This window comes from Cervus canadensis, chromosome 7 (assembly GCF_019320065.1).
Source record: "Cervus canadensis isolate Bull #8, Minnesota chromosome 7, ASM1932006v1, whole genome shotgun sequence".
Taxonomy (NCBI): Eukaryota; Metazoa; Chordata; class Mammalia; order Artiodactyla; family Cervidae; genus Cervus; species Cervus canadensis.
In genome coordinates, this window is record NC_057392.1 from 25,564,518 (window position 1) to 25,581,936 (window position 17,419).

The 17,419-nt window shown below is 41.0% G+C and overlaps 1 protein-coding gene across 1 annotated transcript; it reads right to left on the reverse strand.

Annotated features, from left to right (window-relative positions):
* Positions 1 to 14,943: 14,943 nt before the first annotated feature.
* LOC122445139 (40S ribosomal protein S25-like) lies at positions 14,944 to 15,404 on the reverse strand. Its single transcript, XM_043474110.1, has one exon. It carries the CDS (start codon positions 15,344 to 15,346, stop codon positions 14,969 to 14,971), a length of 378 nt encoding a protein of 125 aa, XP_043330045.1. The 5' UTR covers positions 15,347 to 15,404; the 3' UTR covers positions 14,944 to 14,968.
* Between the last annotated feature and the right edge of the window lie 2,015 nt (positions 15,405 to 17,419).

Sequence of the window (17,419 nt, forward strand, 5' to 3'; positions counted from 1 at the left end):
ACAGAGGCAGAGAACGTTAACCAAAGTGAAAAAGGCAGAAGAAATACTCAACTAAAACAGCAAGAGAAACCCCAGAAAAAAATAATGAAGCATAAATAAACAATTTTCCAGATAGAGAGTTCAAGGCATTGGTTATAAAAATGTTAACTGAATTAGGGAAGGAAAAGATCTACTGAAAAAAATGTCACATGCAGGTAGAAAATATAAGGGCTTCCCTAGTGGCTCAGATGGTAAAGAATCTGCCTGCAATGCAGGAAACCCGAGTTTGGTATATAAAAAGACCCAATCAGAAATGAATTATTCAATAGCTGAAATAAAAATACAGTAAAGGAATGATTAAAAGACTGTGTGATACAGAAGAAAATATAACTTATCTGGAAGATAGAATAATGGAAATCACCCAATCAGAACAGTAACAAGAGACACAAATTTTAGGGAATTCCCTAGCAGTCCAATGGTTAGGATTCCACACATCCACTGCAGAGGGCATGGGTTTGATCCTGCATGCCTCAAAGTACAGTCAAAAGAGAAAGAAGAAGAAAGAAACACAAATTTTTAAAAATGAAAACAGCTTAAGAGGTTTTTGAGGTAACATTAAGCACACAAACATTTACATTATAAGGATCCCAGAAGGAAAAGAGACAAAGAAGGGGATGGCAACTGTTTTTGATGAAGTTATTGTTGAAAATATCTTGAATTTGAGGAAGGAAACAGACATCCACGTACAGGAAGTACAGAGGGCTCCATGTAAGATAAACGACACCATACCAAAATATTAAGATAGCACTAGTAAAGATAAGAAAATTCTAAAGTCAGCAAGAGAATAAAAAGAGTCATATACAAGAGAACCTCCATAGGGCTATCAGCTGATTTCTCAGTAGAAATATTGTAGGTCATAAGGGAGTAGCATGACATATTCAAAGTGCTAAACGCGGAAAAACCTGCAACCTAGGATACCCAGAAAGGTTATCACTTAGAGTAGGAGAGATAAAGAACTTCGCAGATAAGCAAAAACTAAGGAAGTTCATCAAGAGTAAACCCACTCTTTAAGAAATGTTAAAAGGACTTCCCTACATGGAATGGAAGTAAGAATATTTAGGAAAGAAAAAAATCCCACTAGAAAAGGCAAATACATAGTAAACACTGGGGATCAACCACTGAAATAAGCTAGTATGAAGATGAGAAAACAAAAAATTGTAAAACAAATTATAAATACTACACATATTAAGGGATAAGCATGAAGATGTAAAATATGACATCAAAAAGGTGGGGAAGGGAAGTAAAAATATAGATCTTTTAGAATGTATTTGAACTTAAATGACTGCCAGCTTTATTATAGGTAAACATATATGAACCCCATGATTATCACAAATGAAAAACCTACAACAGACAGTTTTCATTCCAATCCCAAAGAAACACAATACCAATGCATGTTATAAATACCACACAGTTGCACTCATCTCACACGATAGTAAAGTAATGCTCAAAATTCTCCAAGCCAGGCTTCAATGGTACACGGACCAAAAACTTCCAGATGTTCAAGCTGGTTTTAGAAAAGGCAGAGGAACCAGAGATCAAATTGCCAACTGCTGGATCATAGAAAAAGCAAGAGAATTCCAGAAAAACATCTACTTCTGCTTCACTGATGCCTTTGACTGTGTGGATCAACTTTGGAAAATTCTTCAAGAGATGGGAATACCAGACCACCTGACCTGCCTCCTGAGAATCTGTATGCAGGTCAAGAAGCAACAGTTAGAACTGGACATGGAACAACAGACTGGTTCCAAATTGGGAAAGGAGTACGTCAAAGCTGTATATTATCACCCTGCTTATTTAAATTCCAGAAGAGTACATCATGTGAAATGCTGGACTGGATAAAGAACAAACTAGAATCAAGACTCCTGGGAGAAATATCAACAACCTCAGATATGCAGATGACACCACACTTATGACAGAAAGCGAAGAGGAACTGAAGCGCCTCTTGATGAAAGCGAAAGAGGAGAGTGAAAAAATTGGCTTAAACCTCAACATTCAGAAAAAGTGAGAAATAGATTTAAGGGACTAGATCTGATATACAGAGAGCCTGATGAACTATGGACGGAGGTTCATGACATTGTACAGGAGACAGGGATCAAGGCCATCCCCATGGAAAAGAAATGCAAAAGGGCAAAATGGTTGTCTGAGGCGGCCTTACAAATAGCTGTGAGAAGAAGAGAAGCGAAAAGCAAAGGAGAAAAGGAAAGATATTCCCATTTGAATGCAGAGTTCCAAAGAATAGCCAGGAGAGATAAGAAAGCCTTCCTCAGCGATCAATGCAAAGAAATAGAGGAAAACAACAGAATGGGAAAGACTAGAGATCTCTTCAAGAAAATTAGAGATACTAAGGGAACATTTCAGGCAAAGATGGGTTTGATAAAGGACAGAAATGGTATGGACCTAACAGAAGCAGAAGATATTAAGAAGAGGTGGCAAGAATACACAGAAGAACTGTACAAAAAAGATCTTCACGACCCAGATAATCGCAATGGTGTGATCACTGATCTAAAGCCAGACATCCTGGAATGTGAAGTCAAGTGGGCCTTAGAAAGCATCACTACGAACAAAGCTAGTGGATGTGATGGAATTCCAGTTGAGCTCTTTCAAATCCTGAAAGATGATGCTGTGAAAGTGCTGCACTCAATATGCCAGCAAATTTGGAGAACTCAGCAGTGGCCACAGGACTGGAAAAGGTCCATTTTCATTCCAATCCCTAAGAAAGGCAATGCCAAAGAATGCTCAAACCACCACATGATTGCACTCATCTCTCACGCTAGTAAAGTAATGCTCAAAATTCTCCAAGCCAGGCTTCAGCAAAACGTGAACCGAGAACTTCAAGATGTTCAAGCTGGTTTTAGAAAAGGCAGAGGAACCAGAGAACAAATTGCCAATATCCACTGGATTATCAAAAAAGCAAGAGAGTTCCAGAAAAACATCTATTTCTGCTTTATTGACTACGCCAAAGCCTTCGACTGTGTGGATCACAATAAACTGTGGAAAATTCCGAAAGAGATGGGAATACCAGACCACCTGACCTGCCTCTTGAAAAACCTGTGTGCAGGTCAGGAAGCAACAGTTAGAACTGGACATGGAACAACAGACTGGTTCCAAATAGGAAAAGGAGTACGTCAAGGCTGTATATTGTCACGCTGCTTATTTAACTTATATGCAGAGTACATCATGAGAAATGCTGGGCTGGAAGAAGCACAAGCTGGAATCAAGATTGCCGGGAGAAATATCAATAACCTCAGATATGCAGATGACACCACCCTTATGGCAGAGAGTGAAGAGGAACTAAAAAGCCTCTTGATGAAAGTGAAAGAGGAGAGTGAAAAAGTTGGCTTAAAGCTTAACATTCAGAAAACTAAGATCATGGCATCTGGTCCCATCACCTCATGGGAAATAGATGGGGAGACAGTGGAAACAGTGTCAAACTTTATTTTTTGGGGCTCCAAAATCACTGCAGATGGTGATTGCAGCCATGAAATTAAAAGATGCTTACTCCTTGTAGGAAAAGTTATGACCAACCTAGACAGCATATTAAAAAGCAGAGACATTACTTTGCCAACAAAGGTCCGTCTAGTCAAGGCTATGGTTTTTCCAGTGGTCATGTATGGATGTGATAGTTAGACTGTGAAGAAAGCTGAGCGCCGAAAAATTGATGCTTTTGAACTGTGGTGTTGGAGAAGATCTTGAGAGTCCCTTAGACTGCAAGGAGATCCAACCAGTCCATCCTAAAGGAGATCAGCCCTGGGTGTTCATTGGAAGGACTGATGCTGAAGCTGAAACTCCAGTACTTTGGCCACCTCATGCGAAGAGTTGACTCATTGGAAAAGACCCTGATGCTGGGAGGGATTGGGGGCAGGAGGAGGAGGGGACGACAGAGGATGAGATGGCTGGATGGCATCACTGACTCAATGGGCATGAGTTTGAGTAAACTCCGGGAGTTGGTGATGGACAGGGAAGCCTGGTGTGCTGCAATTCATGGGGTCGCAAAGAGTCAGACACGACTGAGTGACTGAACTGAACGGAACTGAGCTGAAGGTCATGGCATCTGGCCCCACCACTTCATGGCAAATAGATGGGGAAACAATGGAAACACTGACAGACTTTATTTTCTTGGGCTCCAAAATCACTGCAGATGGTGACTGCAGCCATGAAATAAAAAGACACTTGCTCCTTGGAAGAAAAGCTATGACCAACCTGTGCTTAGTTGCTCAGTCGTGTCCAATTCTTTGCAACCCCATGGGCCCACCAGGCCTTTCTGTCCACGGGGATTCTCCAGGCAAGAATACTGGAGTGGGTTGCCATGCCATCCTCCAGGATGACAAACCTAGACAGCTTATTAAAAAACAGAGACCTTACTTTGCTGACAAATGTCTGTCTAGTCAAAGCTATGGTTTTTCCAGTAGTCATGTATGGATGTTAGATTTGGACTATAAAAAAAGCTGAGCACCGAAGAATTGATGCTTTTGAACTATGGTGTTGGAGAAGACTTTTGAGAGTCCCTTGGACTGCAAGGAGATCCAACCAGTCCATCCTAAAGGAGATCAGTCCTGAATATTCATTGGAAGGACTGATGCTGAGGCTGAAACTCCAATACTTTGGCTACTTGATGAGAAGAACTGACTCATTGAAAAAGACTCTGATGCTGGGAAAGATTGAAGGCACGAGGATGAGGGGACACCAGAGGGGATAAGATAGTTGGATGACACCATTGACTCAATGGACATGAGTTTGAGCAAGCTTCAGAAGTTGATGATGGACAGGGAGGCCTAGCATCCTGCCGTCCATGGGGTCGCAAAAAGTCAGACACAACTGAGTGACTGAGCTGAACTGAAGGGTATTGTGGTTATGCTTTAACAAGGGTTATCTTTTCCACATGGAAATGCACATATCTCCCACTAATAGGCTCAACAGACATTTCACCATGAGTATGCAGAGAGAAAGTAGTGATTTACCAAAGAAAGAAGAAATTAGAAAATGTTTTCGGGAAGAAAATTTTGTATTTAGCTAGAAATGATGCTGAGTAAGTTGGATGATCAAAAGAGTGACAGAATGTCATTGAATAAGGGTCATGGGAACTAAGTCCTCAAATTGACAAAAGTTCCAGAGCACTGAGTAGGGCAGCATTTTTTGAGCACGTACTAAGTTCTTTATATTTCCTTCTGTTTTAAGTTCAGGTCCTGATACCTGAAATTTGGGGCTTTTTAAAAACTGTTTTCTAATTGATGGCTGATTTTCTGGTATGCCTTAACTTTATCTTGCACACAACTTGGTTTTGTGGAGTTGGCCCTGATTTGGAGAAATCAGAGTGTAAATCTAGAATGAAGTATTGCCTGTAGAGCTAAATACACAAGGTACAGTTCTTTTGTGCCCAAAACTAATATTTGAGACATCCAAAAACTAGAAGGAGATCTTCAAGATGCCAACCCACTCCAAAGACTAAAGACTGCAAGGAGATCCAACCAGTCCATCCTAAAGGAAATCAGTCCTGAATATTTATTGGAAGGACTGTTGCTGAAGATGAAACTCCAATACCTTGGCTACCTGATGCAAAGAACTGACTCATTGGAAAGGACCCTGATGCTGGAAAAGATTGAAGGCAGGAGGAGAAGGGGATGACAGAGGATAAGATGATTGGATGGCATCACTGACTCAATAGACACAAGTTTGAGTAAACTCCAGGAGATGGTGACAGATAGGGAGGCCTGGTATGCTGCACTCCACGGACTCACAAAGTCACAAAGACACAACTGAGTGAATGAATTGAACTGAAAGGACACAACTAGGAGAGTTAGTGGGGAAACTGCCTAACCAGGGAAGTGGATGTTAATATCAATAGCTAACATTTACCCAACGCTTACTAGATGTGTCTTTTTAGACATATTTACACAGATTCTTGTTTAGTCTTCCTAATATCACTTCCATGAGCTGGCACTATTATAACCCCTATTTTACAAAAGAGGAGACAGGCTTCAACTGTAATAGGATGGTAAAGAAATTTATGAAACTGAATGCAAGGGGTCTGTGTGCTGATGCCTACCATCATTCATGTTTTAGTGATCCACAGTTTAAGACTTGTGGTCCATTGCAGGGGCCTGGGGGTTCCATCCCTCTTGGAAGAACTAAGATCCCACAAGAGTAAACAGCAGGCAAGGTCAAAACCATGTGACTAGGACTTATCAGAAAGAGTGAAAGGGCACCATCTAGTGACCCTCTTGGTGGCTGAAAGTATGTTTGTTTTTAATAAGAGAACTGAACTGAACTGCTGCTGCTGCTAAGTCGCTTCAGTTGTGTCCGAACCCTCTGCGACCCTATAGACAGCAGCCCACCAGGCTCCGCCATCCCTGGGATTCTCCAGGCAAGAACACTGGAGTGGGTTGCCATTTCCTTCTCCAATGCATGAAAGTGAAATGTGAAAATGAAGTCGCTCAGTCGTGTCCGACTCTTAGCCACCCCATGGACTACAGACCACCAGGCTCCTCCGTCCATGGGACTCTCCAGGCAAGAGTACTGGAGTGGGGTGCCATTGCCTTCTCTGATTCATTGTAAAAGTCCCTGATGCTGGGAAAGATTGAGGGCAGAAAGGGAAGGGCGTCAGAGGATGAGATGGCTGGATGGCATCACCAATGCAATGAACATGAACTTGGGAAAACTCCAGGAGACGGTGAGAGATAGGGAGACCTGGTGTGCTGCAGTCCATGGGGTCTCAAAGAGTCAGACATGACTGGGCAACTGACCAACAACAAATTCAAGACACACAGACAAACAATACAACACTGATGAACCACTGCACAGCTTAAGGGCCTTAAATTTTTCACTTATTTTAAATAAATACAAGCACATTGATTAAAAATCAAAATGATCAGAAGAGTATATATACAGTGAAATGTCAGTCTTCCTATCCCCCAGCTACCCAGTTCTTCCAAACACACCAGTCTGTTATGTGCCCCTTTAGACATAGTATATTTAAATATTTTTTACACAAAATGGTAGAGTAATACAGTAGTATAACACCTCCTCCCCAAGAGGTCCACTCCCTAATGCCTAGAACCTAAGAATAGGTTATGTTACATGACAAAAAAGGATTTTGCAGATGTCATTAATGTTAATAAGCATTTTAAGATGGGGACATTATCCTGAATTATTCAGGTAGGGCAGTGTCATCACATTAATCCTTAAAGATGAAAACCTTCTCAGCCTGTAGTCAGAAGAAAAGGTGACTATGGAAGGATACTCAGAGACGCAATGTTGCTTGCATTGAAGATGTAGGAAGCCAAGGAATGCAGTCAGACCCTAGAAACTGGAAAAAAGCAAAACATAAAAATAAAAAATTTCTTCTTAAAACCTCCAAAATGGAATGTAGCCTGGGTGACACCTGGAATTTAGCCCAATCAAGACTTGCATCCTGACTTGGATCAAGACCATCCCCAAGAAAAATGCAAAAAGGCAAAATGGCTGTCTGAGGAGGCCTTACAAATAGCTGTGAAAAGAAGAGAAGCAAAAAGCAAAGGAGAAAAGGAAAGATATACTCATTTGAATGCAGAGTTCCAAAGAATAGCCAGGAGAGATAAGAAAGCCTTCCTCAGCGATCAATGCAAAGAAATAGAGGAATACAATAGAATGGGAAAGACTAGAGATCTCTTCAAGAAAATTAGAGATACTAAGGGAACATTTCAGGCAAAGATGGGTTTGATAAAGGACAGAAATGGTATGGACCTAACAGAAGCAGAAGATATTAAGAAGAGGTGGCAAGAATACACAGAAGAACTGTACAAAAAAGATCTTCATGACCCAGATAATCATGATGGTGTGATCACTCACCTAGAGCCAGACATTCTGGAATGTGAAATCAAGTGGGCCTTAGAAAGCATCACTATGAACAAAGCTAGTGGAGGTGATGGAATTCCAGTTGAGCTATTTCAGATCCTGAAAGATGATGCTGTGAAAGTGCTGCACTCAATATACCAGCAAATTTGGAAAACTCAGCAGTGGCCACAGGACTGGAAAAGGTCAGTTTTCATTCCAATCCCTAAGAAAGGCAATGCCAAAGAATGTTCAAAGTACCGCACAATTGCACTCATCTCTCACGCTACTAAAGTAATGCTCAAAATTCTCCAAGCCAGGCTTCAGCAATACATGAACAGTGAACTTCCAGATGTTCAAGCTGGTTTTAGAAAAGGCAGAGGAACCAGAGAACAAATTGCCAACATCCGCTGGATCATCAAAAAAGCAAGAGAGTTCCAGAAAAACATCTATTTCTGCTTTATTGACTATGCCAAAGCCTTTGACTGTGTGGATCACAGCAAACTGTGGAAAATTCTGAAAGAGATGGGAATACCAGACCACCTGACCTGCCTCTTGAGAAACCTGTATGCAGGTCAGGAAGCAAGTTAGAACTGGACATGGAAAAACAGACTGGTTCCAAATGGGGAAAGGAGTATGTCAAGGCTGTATATTGTCACCCTGATCATTTAACTTACATGCAGAGTACATCATGAGAAATGCTGGGCTGGATGAAGCACATGCTGGAATCAAGATTGCCAGGAGAAATATCAATAATCTCAGATATCCAGATGACATCAACCTTATGGCAGAAAGTGAAGAAGAACTAAAGAGCCTCTTGGTGAAAGTGAAAGAGGAGAGTGAAAAAGTTGGCTTAAAGCTCAACATTCAGAAAACTAAGATCATGGCATCTGGTCCCATCACCTCATGGGAAATAGATGGGGAAACAGTGGAAACAGTGGCTAACTTTATTTTGGGGGGCTCCAAAATCACTGCAGATGTTGACTGCAGCCATGAAATTAAGACACTCACCTCTTGGAAGGAAAGTTATGACCAACCTAGACAGCACATTTAAAAGCAGGAACATTACTTTGTCAACAAAGGTCTGTCTAGTCAAGGCTATGGTTTTTCCAGTAGTCATGTATAGATGGATGAGAGTTGGACTATATAGAAAGCTGAGTGCTGAAGAATTTATGCTTTTGAACTGTGGGGTTGGAGAAGACTCCTGAGAATCCCTTGTACTGCAAGGAGATCCAACCAGTCCATCCTAAAGCAGACCAGTACTGGGTGTTCATTGGAAGGACTGATGCTGAAGCTGAAACTCTAATACTTTGGCCACCTGATGTGAAGAGCTGATTCATTTAAAAAGACCCTGATGCTGGGAAAGATTGAGGGCAGGAGGAGAAGGGGACGACAGAGGATGAGATGGTTGGATGGCATCACCGACTCAATGGACATGAGCTTGGGTAACCTCTGGGAGTTGGTGATGGACAGGGAGGCCTGGTGTGCTGCGGTTCATGGGGTCGCAAAGAGTTGGACACAACTGAGTGACTGAACTGAACTGAGACTTGCATCAGAACTGTAAGATAATAAATTTGCATTGTATTAAGCCACTAAGTTTGCAATAAACTACTGCAGCAGCAACAGAAACTAATATACACTCTATTTGGTACCACACTTCTGAGGTTACAGACCCTGGACTGAGCAGCTGCAGTTGGTCTCCTGCTGATGCTGTGAGATACATGCCAACAGAAGCACTGGGCCCTGACTGGGTGCTTTCTTGTGGATTTTCTGGTCAGACACATGCGCAGAGAAGGCCCTCAGTCTAGGGGAAGGACAAAAGGAGGAAACAACACCAGCTGGAATCCATCTTGGCTGAGAGATGTGCACCCACATCAGGACAAAATAGGGGATGACTGACCAGAAAAAAATCTGGAAAACTGCCCTGAAGTAAGCAAGCTAAGCCACCCCTATGGGACACAACATATTCGAAGTTTGCCTGTGTGCTCTTTCACATGGATTTTGTTTTTTCTACATGTATTTTTCTTGTAACAAATACTTTTATCTTTTTCACATCTTGGTCTCTTTGCTGAATTCTTTCTTCAGAGGAGACAAGAACTGAGTCCTTCTTCCAGCTTTTCACAGCAAGAATTACTTTTCTCATTTAATATATATTGAAGTCTCTTCTCTTTTACTGTCTTTAGAGCTGCCATATTCTTTTTGAGACATTCCCTGGTGACTCAGATGGTAAGGAATCTGCCTATAACACAGGAGACCCAGATTCTATCCCTTGGTCAAGAAGATCCCCTGGAGAAAGAAATGACAAGCCACTCCAGTATTCTTGTCTGGAGAATTCCACATATTCTTTTTCAGTTCAGTTCAGTTCAGTTGCTCAGTTGTGCCCGACTCTTTGTGACCCCATGGACTGCAGCACACCAGGCCTCCCTGTCTATCACTAACTCCCGGAGCTTGCTCAAACTCAAGTCCATAGAGTCAGTGATACCATCCAACCATCTTATCCCCTCTGCCATCCCCTTCTCCTCCTGCCTTCAATCTTTCCCAGCATCAGGGTCTTTTCCAATGAGTCAGTTCTTCCCATCAGGTGACCAAAGTATTGGAGCTTCAGCTTCAACATCAGTCCTTCCAATGAAAACCCAGGATTGGTCTCCTTTAGGATGGACTGGTTGGATCTCCTTGCAGTCCAAGGACTCTCAAGAGTCTTTTCCAACCCCACAGTTCAAAAGCATCAATTCTTCAGTGCTCAGCTTTCTTTATAGTCCAACTCTCACACCCATACATGACCACTGGAAAAACCACAGTTTTGACTAGATGGACATTTGTCAGCAAAGTAATGTCTCTGCTTTTTAATATGCTATCTAGGTTGGTCATAGCTTTTCTTCCAAGGAGTAAGCATCTTTTAATTTCATGGCTGCAGTCAACATCTGCAGTGATTTTGGAGCCCCAAAAATAAAGTCTGTCACAGTTTCCATTGTTTTCCTAAGGCCCACTTGACTTCCCATTCTAGGATGTCTGGCTCTAGGTGAGTGATCACACCATCATGGCTATCTGAGTCTAAAGATCTTTTTTGTATAGTTCTTCCGTGTATTCTTGCCACCTCTTCTTAATATCTTCTGCTTCTGTTAGGTCCATACCATTTCTGTCCTTTATTGAGCCCATCTTTGCATGAAATGTTCCCTTGGTATCTCTCATTTTCTTGAAGAGATCTCTAGTCTCCCCCCATTCTATTGTATTCCTCTATTTCTTTGCATTGATCACTGAGGAAGGCTTTCTTAATCTGTCCTTGCTATTCTTTGGAACTCTGCATTCAGATGGGTATATCTTTCCTTTTCTCCTTTGCTTTTTGATTCTCTTATTTTCTCAGCTATTTGTAAGGCCTCCTCAGACAACCACTTTGCCTTTTTGTATTTCTTTTTCTTGGGGACGGTTTTGATCACTGCCTCCTGTACAATGTCACGAATCTCCATCCATAGTTGTTCAGGCACTCTGTCTATCAGATCTAATCCCTTGAATCTGTTCGTCACTTCCACTGTATAATCATTAAGGGATTTGATTTAGGTCATACCTGAACGGTCTTAGTGGTTTTCCCTACTTTCTTCAATTTAAGTCTGAATTTGGCAATAAGGAGTTCATGATCTGAGCCACAGTCAGCTCCTGGTCTTGTTTTTGCTGACTATATAGAACTTCTATACAGTTTCTTCCATACTAGTCAGTATAGTTTTATTTCAAAATAATGATGTAAGCATTCTTGAAGCATGTGTAGATATTACCCTATAACTGTATAATTCTTCAGGATTCAAGTTATAAGACTGACTAGTGATTGCTAGTATACAATTGCTAAACTCTTTTTCAAAAGTTGAGTTTTTGCCTTAAATGCACAAACTTTTAAAATATATGTATACATGCAAAGTAAACCAAAATCTCAGAAACAAAGACCTGATTGAAAGGAAGAGGCATTAATTTGGGATTGGTTAGGACTGCAGCCAGGAGACACAGACTCAAGAAGTACTTGAATTGTGTGCTTATAAAGGCAAAAATAGTAAGGCTGCAGTTACATAAGTCATTCGTTAAGAATTATGATTGGAGCTGGGGAAAAAAAATAAAGGTGTTTGTTAATCAAGGATTGGTTTGGGTCTGAAATGGTTACAAAAATGCAAGGGGAAACCTTGAGACAAAACTGTAGCTAGCAGATGTAGCCTTTATTTGCTGCAGTTCAGAAAGTTTCTTTTCTCAGTGTTATGGTGATATATTTGAGCCCAGATGCTCAATGGCTCCCCAACCCCATTTTGGTTGTGTTAACTGTGATTACTCCACTATGACTCACATCTGTCATCAACAGATATAAAATGTATTTTCAGTACTTCCCTGGTGGTCCAGCAGTGAAGACTCCAAGCTTCCCATGTGGAGGGCATGAGTTCAATCCCTTGTTGAGGAAGTTCCACATGCCACACAGGAGGAAAAGAAATTCTTCAGGTTTAGTGTTCAAATGTTTTAAAAGGTGTGGGGGGAGCAGAGTTCACCTAATTTTTAACTAATGATTGACTCAAATTATTTTGGGACTAACTAACTGTCAGTCTGGGGAGTCAGACAACTTTCCCCCTGGTAGTAGTGAGCCAAGCCTGTTCCATGATCCCTGAACCCTATTCATACTCTTTGTAGTCTCCTCCCACACTGGACCAGAACTGGCCTGTGTGACCAATATCCATGGCAAAGTAAGAGTATGTAATTTATGAAACTAAGTCATAAAAGACCTCACTTCATAGCAAATAGATGGGGGGAAAAAATGGAAAGAGTGACAGACTTTATTTTCTTGGGCTCCAAAATCCCTACGGACAGTGACTGCAGCCACAAAATTAAAAGATGATTGTTCCTTGGAAGAAAAGCTATGACAAATCTAGGCAATGTATTAAAAAGCAGAGACATAACTTTGCCGACAAAGGTTTGTATAGTCAAAGCTACGGTTTTTTCAGTAGTCATGTACGGATGTGAAATTCAGACCATAAAGAAGATTGGGCACCAAAGAACTGATGCTTTTGAATAGTGGTGCTGGAGAAGACTCTTGAGAGTCCCTTGGACAGCAAGGAGATCAAACCAGTCAATCCTAGAGGAAATTAAACTTGAATATTCATTGGAAGGACTAATGCTGAAGCTGAAGCTCCAAAACTATGGCCACCTAATGTGAAGAATTGACTCACTGGAAAAGACCCTGAAACTGGGAAAGATTGAAGGCAGGAGGTGGGGGCAGCAGAGGATGAGATGGGTGGATGGCACAACCAGTCAAATGGACAAAAGTGTGAGCAAGCTCTGGGAGATGGTGAAGGACAAGGAAGTCTGGTGAGCTGCAGTCCAAGGGGTTGCAAAGAGTTGGACACAACTGAGCAGCCGAACAACAACAACAAAAGATAGTTTGGCTTCTGTCTTTCTCACTGTCCCTGGATCACCCACTCTGGAGGAAGCCAGCAGCTACATCTTGAGGATGCCCAAGGAGCCTACAGAAAGGTCCACTTGGATAAGAAGTGAAGCCTCCAACTAAGAGCCATGTGAGCCAATAACCTTGGAAGGGATCCTCCAGCTGAGGTTGGGCCTTTAGAAGACTGTAACCCAGCTGGCATCTTGACTGCAACCTCATGAGCCTTGAGCCAGAACTACCCAGCTAAGCCATTACCAAATTCCTCAACTATGAAAACTATGAGAAAACAAATGTTTCTTGATTTAATCACTAGGTTTGAGTAATTTGTTACAGAGCAAAAAGTTACTAAGACACAGCTTTACTTTTAAAAACAAAATTGGCTACAGGGATCTATATCTGAAAACATCTGTTTAGATAAGCTTCACAGGTGCCTCAGTATTAAAGAATCCACCTGCCAAGCAGGAGACCTGGGTTCGATCCCCGAGTCGGGAAGATCCCCTGGAGAATAAAATGGCAATCCACTCCAGCATTCTTGCCTGGGAAATCTTATGAACAGAGGACACTGGTGGGCTACAGTCCATGGGGTTGCAAAAGAGCTGGACATGACTTAGTGACTAAATAACAACAACAACAACAAAAATAAATTACTTGAGGTATTGAAGACTTTCACAGCTTCACAAATTGGATATTTCAAAACATAGTTTACATCAACCATTTCTTAGTACTGTAAAAGAAAATTTTTAAATTAAACATATGAAAAAATAGAATGTTGAAATGTTTTACTTGGTGAAATTCTGAAAGTTTGACAATTTTTATAACTGCTTATAATTTTTAAAAACCAACTTCTAAAGTCATAGTCTACAATGCCTATTGCATCAATTTTATTATGTTCAATTAATACCTTTAGGAATAAAAATTTCTATGAACAAAAAATTCATTATAAAATTCCATCAAAAATCACACTTGCTAAAACCCGATACTACAAGACAAATAAACCTTGAAACATAATGTTAAGTGGAAGAAGTTACTCACAAAAGAGCACATATCTTATGATTCCATTCATATGAAATGTTCTACATAAACACAACTACAAACAGAAAATAGGTCAGTGGTTGCCTAGGGCTGGGGGGGGGGGAGGATGTAACTCCTAATGGGTATGGGGCACTGGGGGGGTCATGAAGCTATTACAAAACTGTGGTGATGGTTGCACAATTCTGTGAACATATTAAAACCATTGAATTGTATGCTTTATATGGGTGCATTGTTCAGTATGTGAATTACCACTTAATAAAGCTGGGGTTTTTTTAAAGGGAAGGTTCAAAGGATGAGATGCTAAATAGCAGAAGATAAATATATATTTTGACAGCAGCACAAAGATTCTTTCTCAAGGAATATAAAGTCTCTGGAAAGCAATTGCTAAAGAATCTTCTGTAGACCTCTGATAACTGGGAATACCCATCATCAGCTAAAACAGAGAGGAGCAGAAAGCAGTGAGACAGCTGTGAGAACACATCAGTGTGGCTCCCAAGATAATTTCAAGTCATCTTTCAAAAGGGGTCCCCAAGCTTAGCTCTACAGTAGAGCAAACCTCCTGTTATAATAAAATCAGTTGCATTGTTAAACGCGGAGAGCAGGAACTCCATTAAAGATTAGCTATCATTTTTTTTTAATTTAATAAAGTTTTATTTTTTAAAATGTACAGCTGGTGGGACCTGTTCATGCATCTTCACCAGCAGCTGGGGCATCTCCACCCTTGGTGTTTCTGGTGTAAATCACTCGAGCTCTGTGCTTTGAAACCAGTTTAATAAGTCCTTTACTAAGGAGTTCCTGAAGGGCTGCTCTGGCCAGGGAACCACAAATCTTCAGTCTCTCAGAGACGACAGCTGGAGTTATAGGCTTATAGTTGGGAACTTCTTTACAGAGTTTGTCATATGTTGCTTTGTCAAACAAGACTAGGTTATTGAGCTTGTCCCGAACTTTGCCTTTGGACCACTTCTTCTTTTTGGCCTTGCCCCCAGATTTGTTAACTGGATCTTTGTCTTTCTTGGCCGACTTTCCGGCATCTTTCTTCTTCTTGTCGTCCTTGGGCGGCATAGCTAAGGCCGGAGAGCAACTGCGACCACTGCCACCTCGCTAAGATGTCGGACAAAAAGGTAGCTATCATTTTTTTAAAAGCCAAGAAGGGAGGGAAGGAAAAAAAGTTTTAACAAACCAATAAAGCTTTAGTTTGAGACATTTAACATCAGATAACAAATAACAGAAAAGATATTACATATACTTTCTATGATAGAAAAAAGTGTGACTATAAAAGCAAATTACAGCAAAAGAAAACTAAATGTTTAAATTGAAGGCAAGAATCCTTATTTGTGATAAGGTTGATCAGAACTAAGTCATTGATTAGACTAATTGAAATGAATCCACAGAAAGGTTAAAGATACTGTAGTAGGTTGGATAGTGGCCGCACAAAACTCATGTCCACCCTCCACTTCAGAATGTGACTCTGGAACTAGTGTCTTTGCAGATGTAATTCGTTTCAGTGATGTCAGGCTGGGTTAGGGCGTGTCCTAAATCCAAAGAGTGGAGTCCTCAGAAGAAGGGGAGAGGACACACAGAGATACATGGGAAAGAAGGCCATATGAGGATGGGGACAGGGATAAAAGAGATCCAGGCCACAAGCCAAGGAATTTTAAGGAGTGCTGCCAACTACCAGAAGCTGGAAGAGACCAGGAAGGGTTCTTTACTAGAGCTTTGAGAGGGACTAGGGACCTGACAACACCTTGAGACAGGTCTTCTGGCCTCCATAAACGTGATAAAATTAGTTCCTGTTGTTTAAAGCCAAGGAGTTGGTGGTGCTTCATTATGAGACAACAGGGAACAGATACAATTGCCATGAAGTGTAACCACCAGACCACCAGAGGGCACTGTCTACCACCAAAAAAAAGTGAAGTCGCTCAGTCGTATCTGACTGATTTTTCAAGCAAGAGTACTGGAGTGGTTGCCAAATATGGACCAATATACTTCGCCAGGTTGATAGAGAAACACATATGGTGTTCAAGTATAACTTGTACCTTTCCAATTATGGTAAGCAAGTTAAAATGTATCCTTTAAATAATTTACAACTTTAATCAACTTTCTGGATAGCTTGTGACCTTTCCAAGAACTTGACTGGGAGCTGCTTTTTAAGAACATCCTTGTTTGGCAGTCATTACATGTCCCCAGGAGGTTATCTGTAGGACAAATTTCACCAACAATTTCCCTTCCGGGAAGAGATGTGTATTTTAAATTTCCATAGACAGGGTCTAATTTCTCTCCAAGAAAGTAATATTAAATTACATACTCACTAGAAATGCACAAAATTGGCTGGTTTTCCCCAGCCTTGGCAATACTGATCTAGAACCAGCAGCGACATGCACCCCAAGAACAGGACTAAGGGCCTGAGACCCACATTTCTCAGCTCTGGTGCTTCACCAGCCTGATGGTACTAAAGATCCCCAGCCTCCCCTAAACGTTTCTCCAGTCAGGCATTGGCGCAACTGATTCCCCTTGCTGAAAGGCCTAGAGCTCAGCCTTTCTGACACCACACAGCACTGGCTCACACACCTCTGCAGGGAGATGGTCTTGCTCCAAATTAATGATGTTTACAATAAACATCACCCTTCTCTCTGGTTCACTGTGCCAGGGCACCAAAGGGACAGGCACCATGGTGGTGACTCAAGAACAGCCCTCTCACCGTGCACATGCATTTGACTAATATTTGACAGGAATCCTCACCAGAGAAAACAGTCTCTTCAATATATGGTGCTGGGAAAATTGATATCACATGTTTAAAGAACTGAAACTACACTCCTATCTTCTACCACTCACAAAAATTAACTCGAATTAAAGACTTAAATGTTAGACTACTAACCATAAAACTGCTAGGACAAAACACAGGAAAAAAAACTCCTTAAAATGGGTCTTAACAATGATTTTGTTGGATTGGAAACCTAAAGCACAAAGCAACAACAACCAAAAAAAGAAAAAAAAAAGTGAACTTATTTCAAACTGAAAAGCTTTTGCACAGCAAAATAAACCATCAACAAAATAAAAGGATAACCTACTAACTAGAAAAAAAGATTCGGAAATCATAGTAGCTTATAAGGGATTAATAACCAAAAATATATAAAG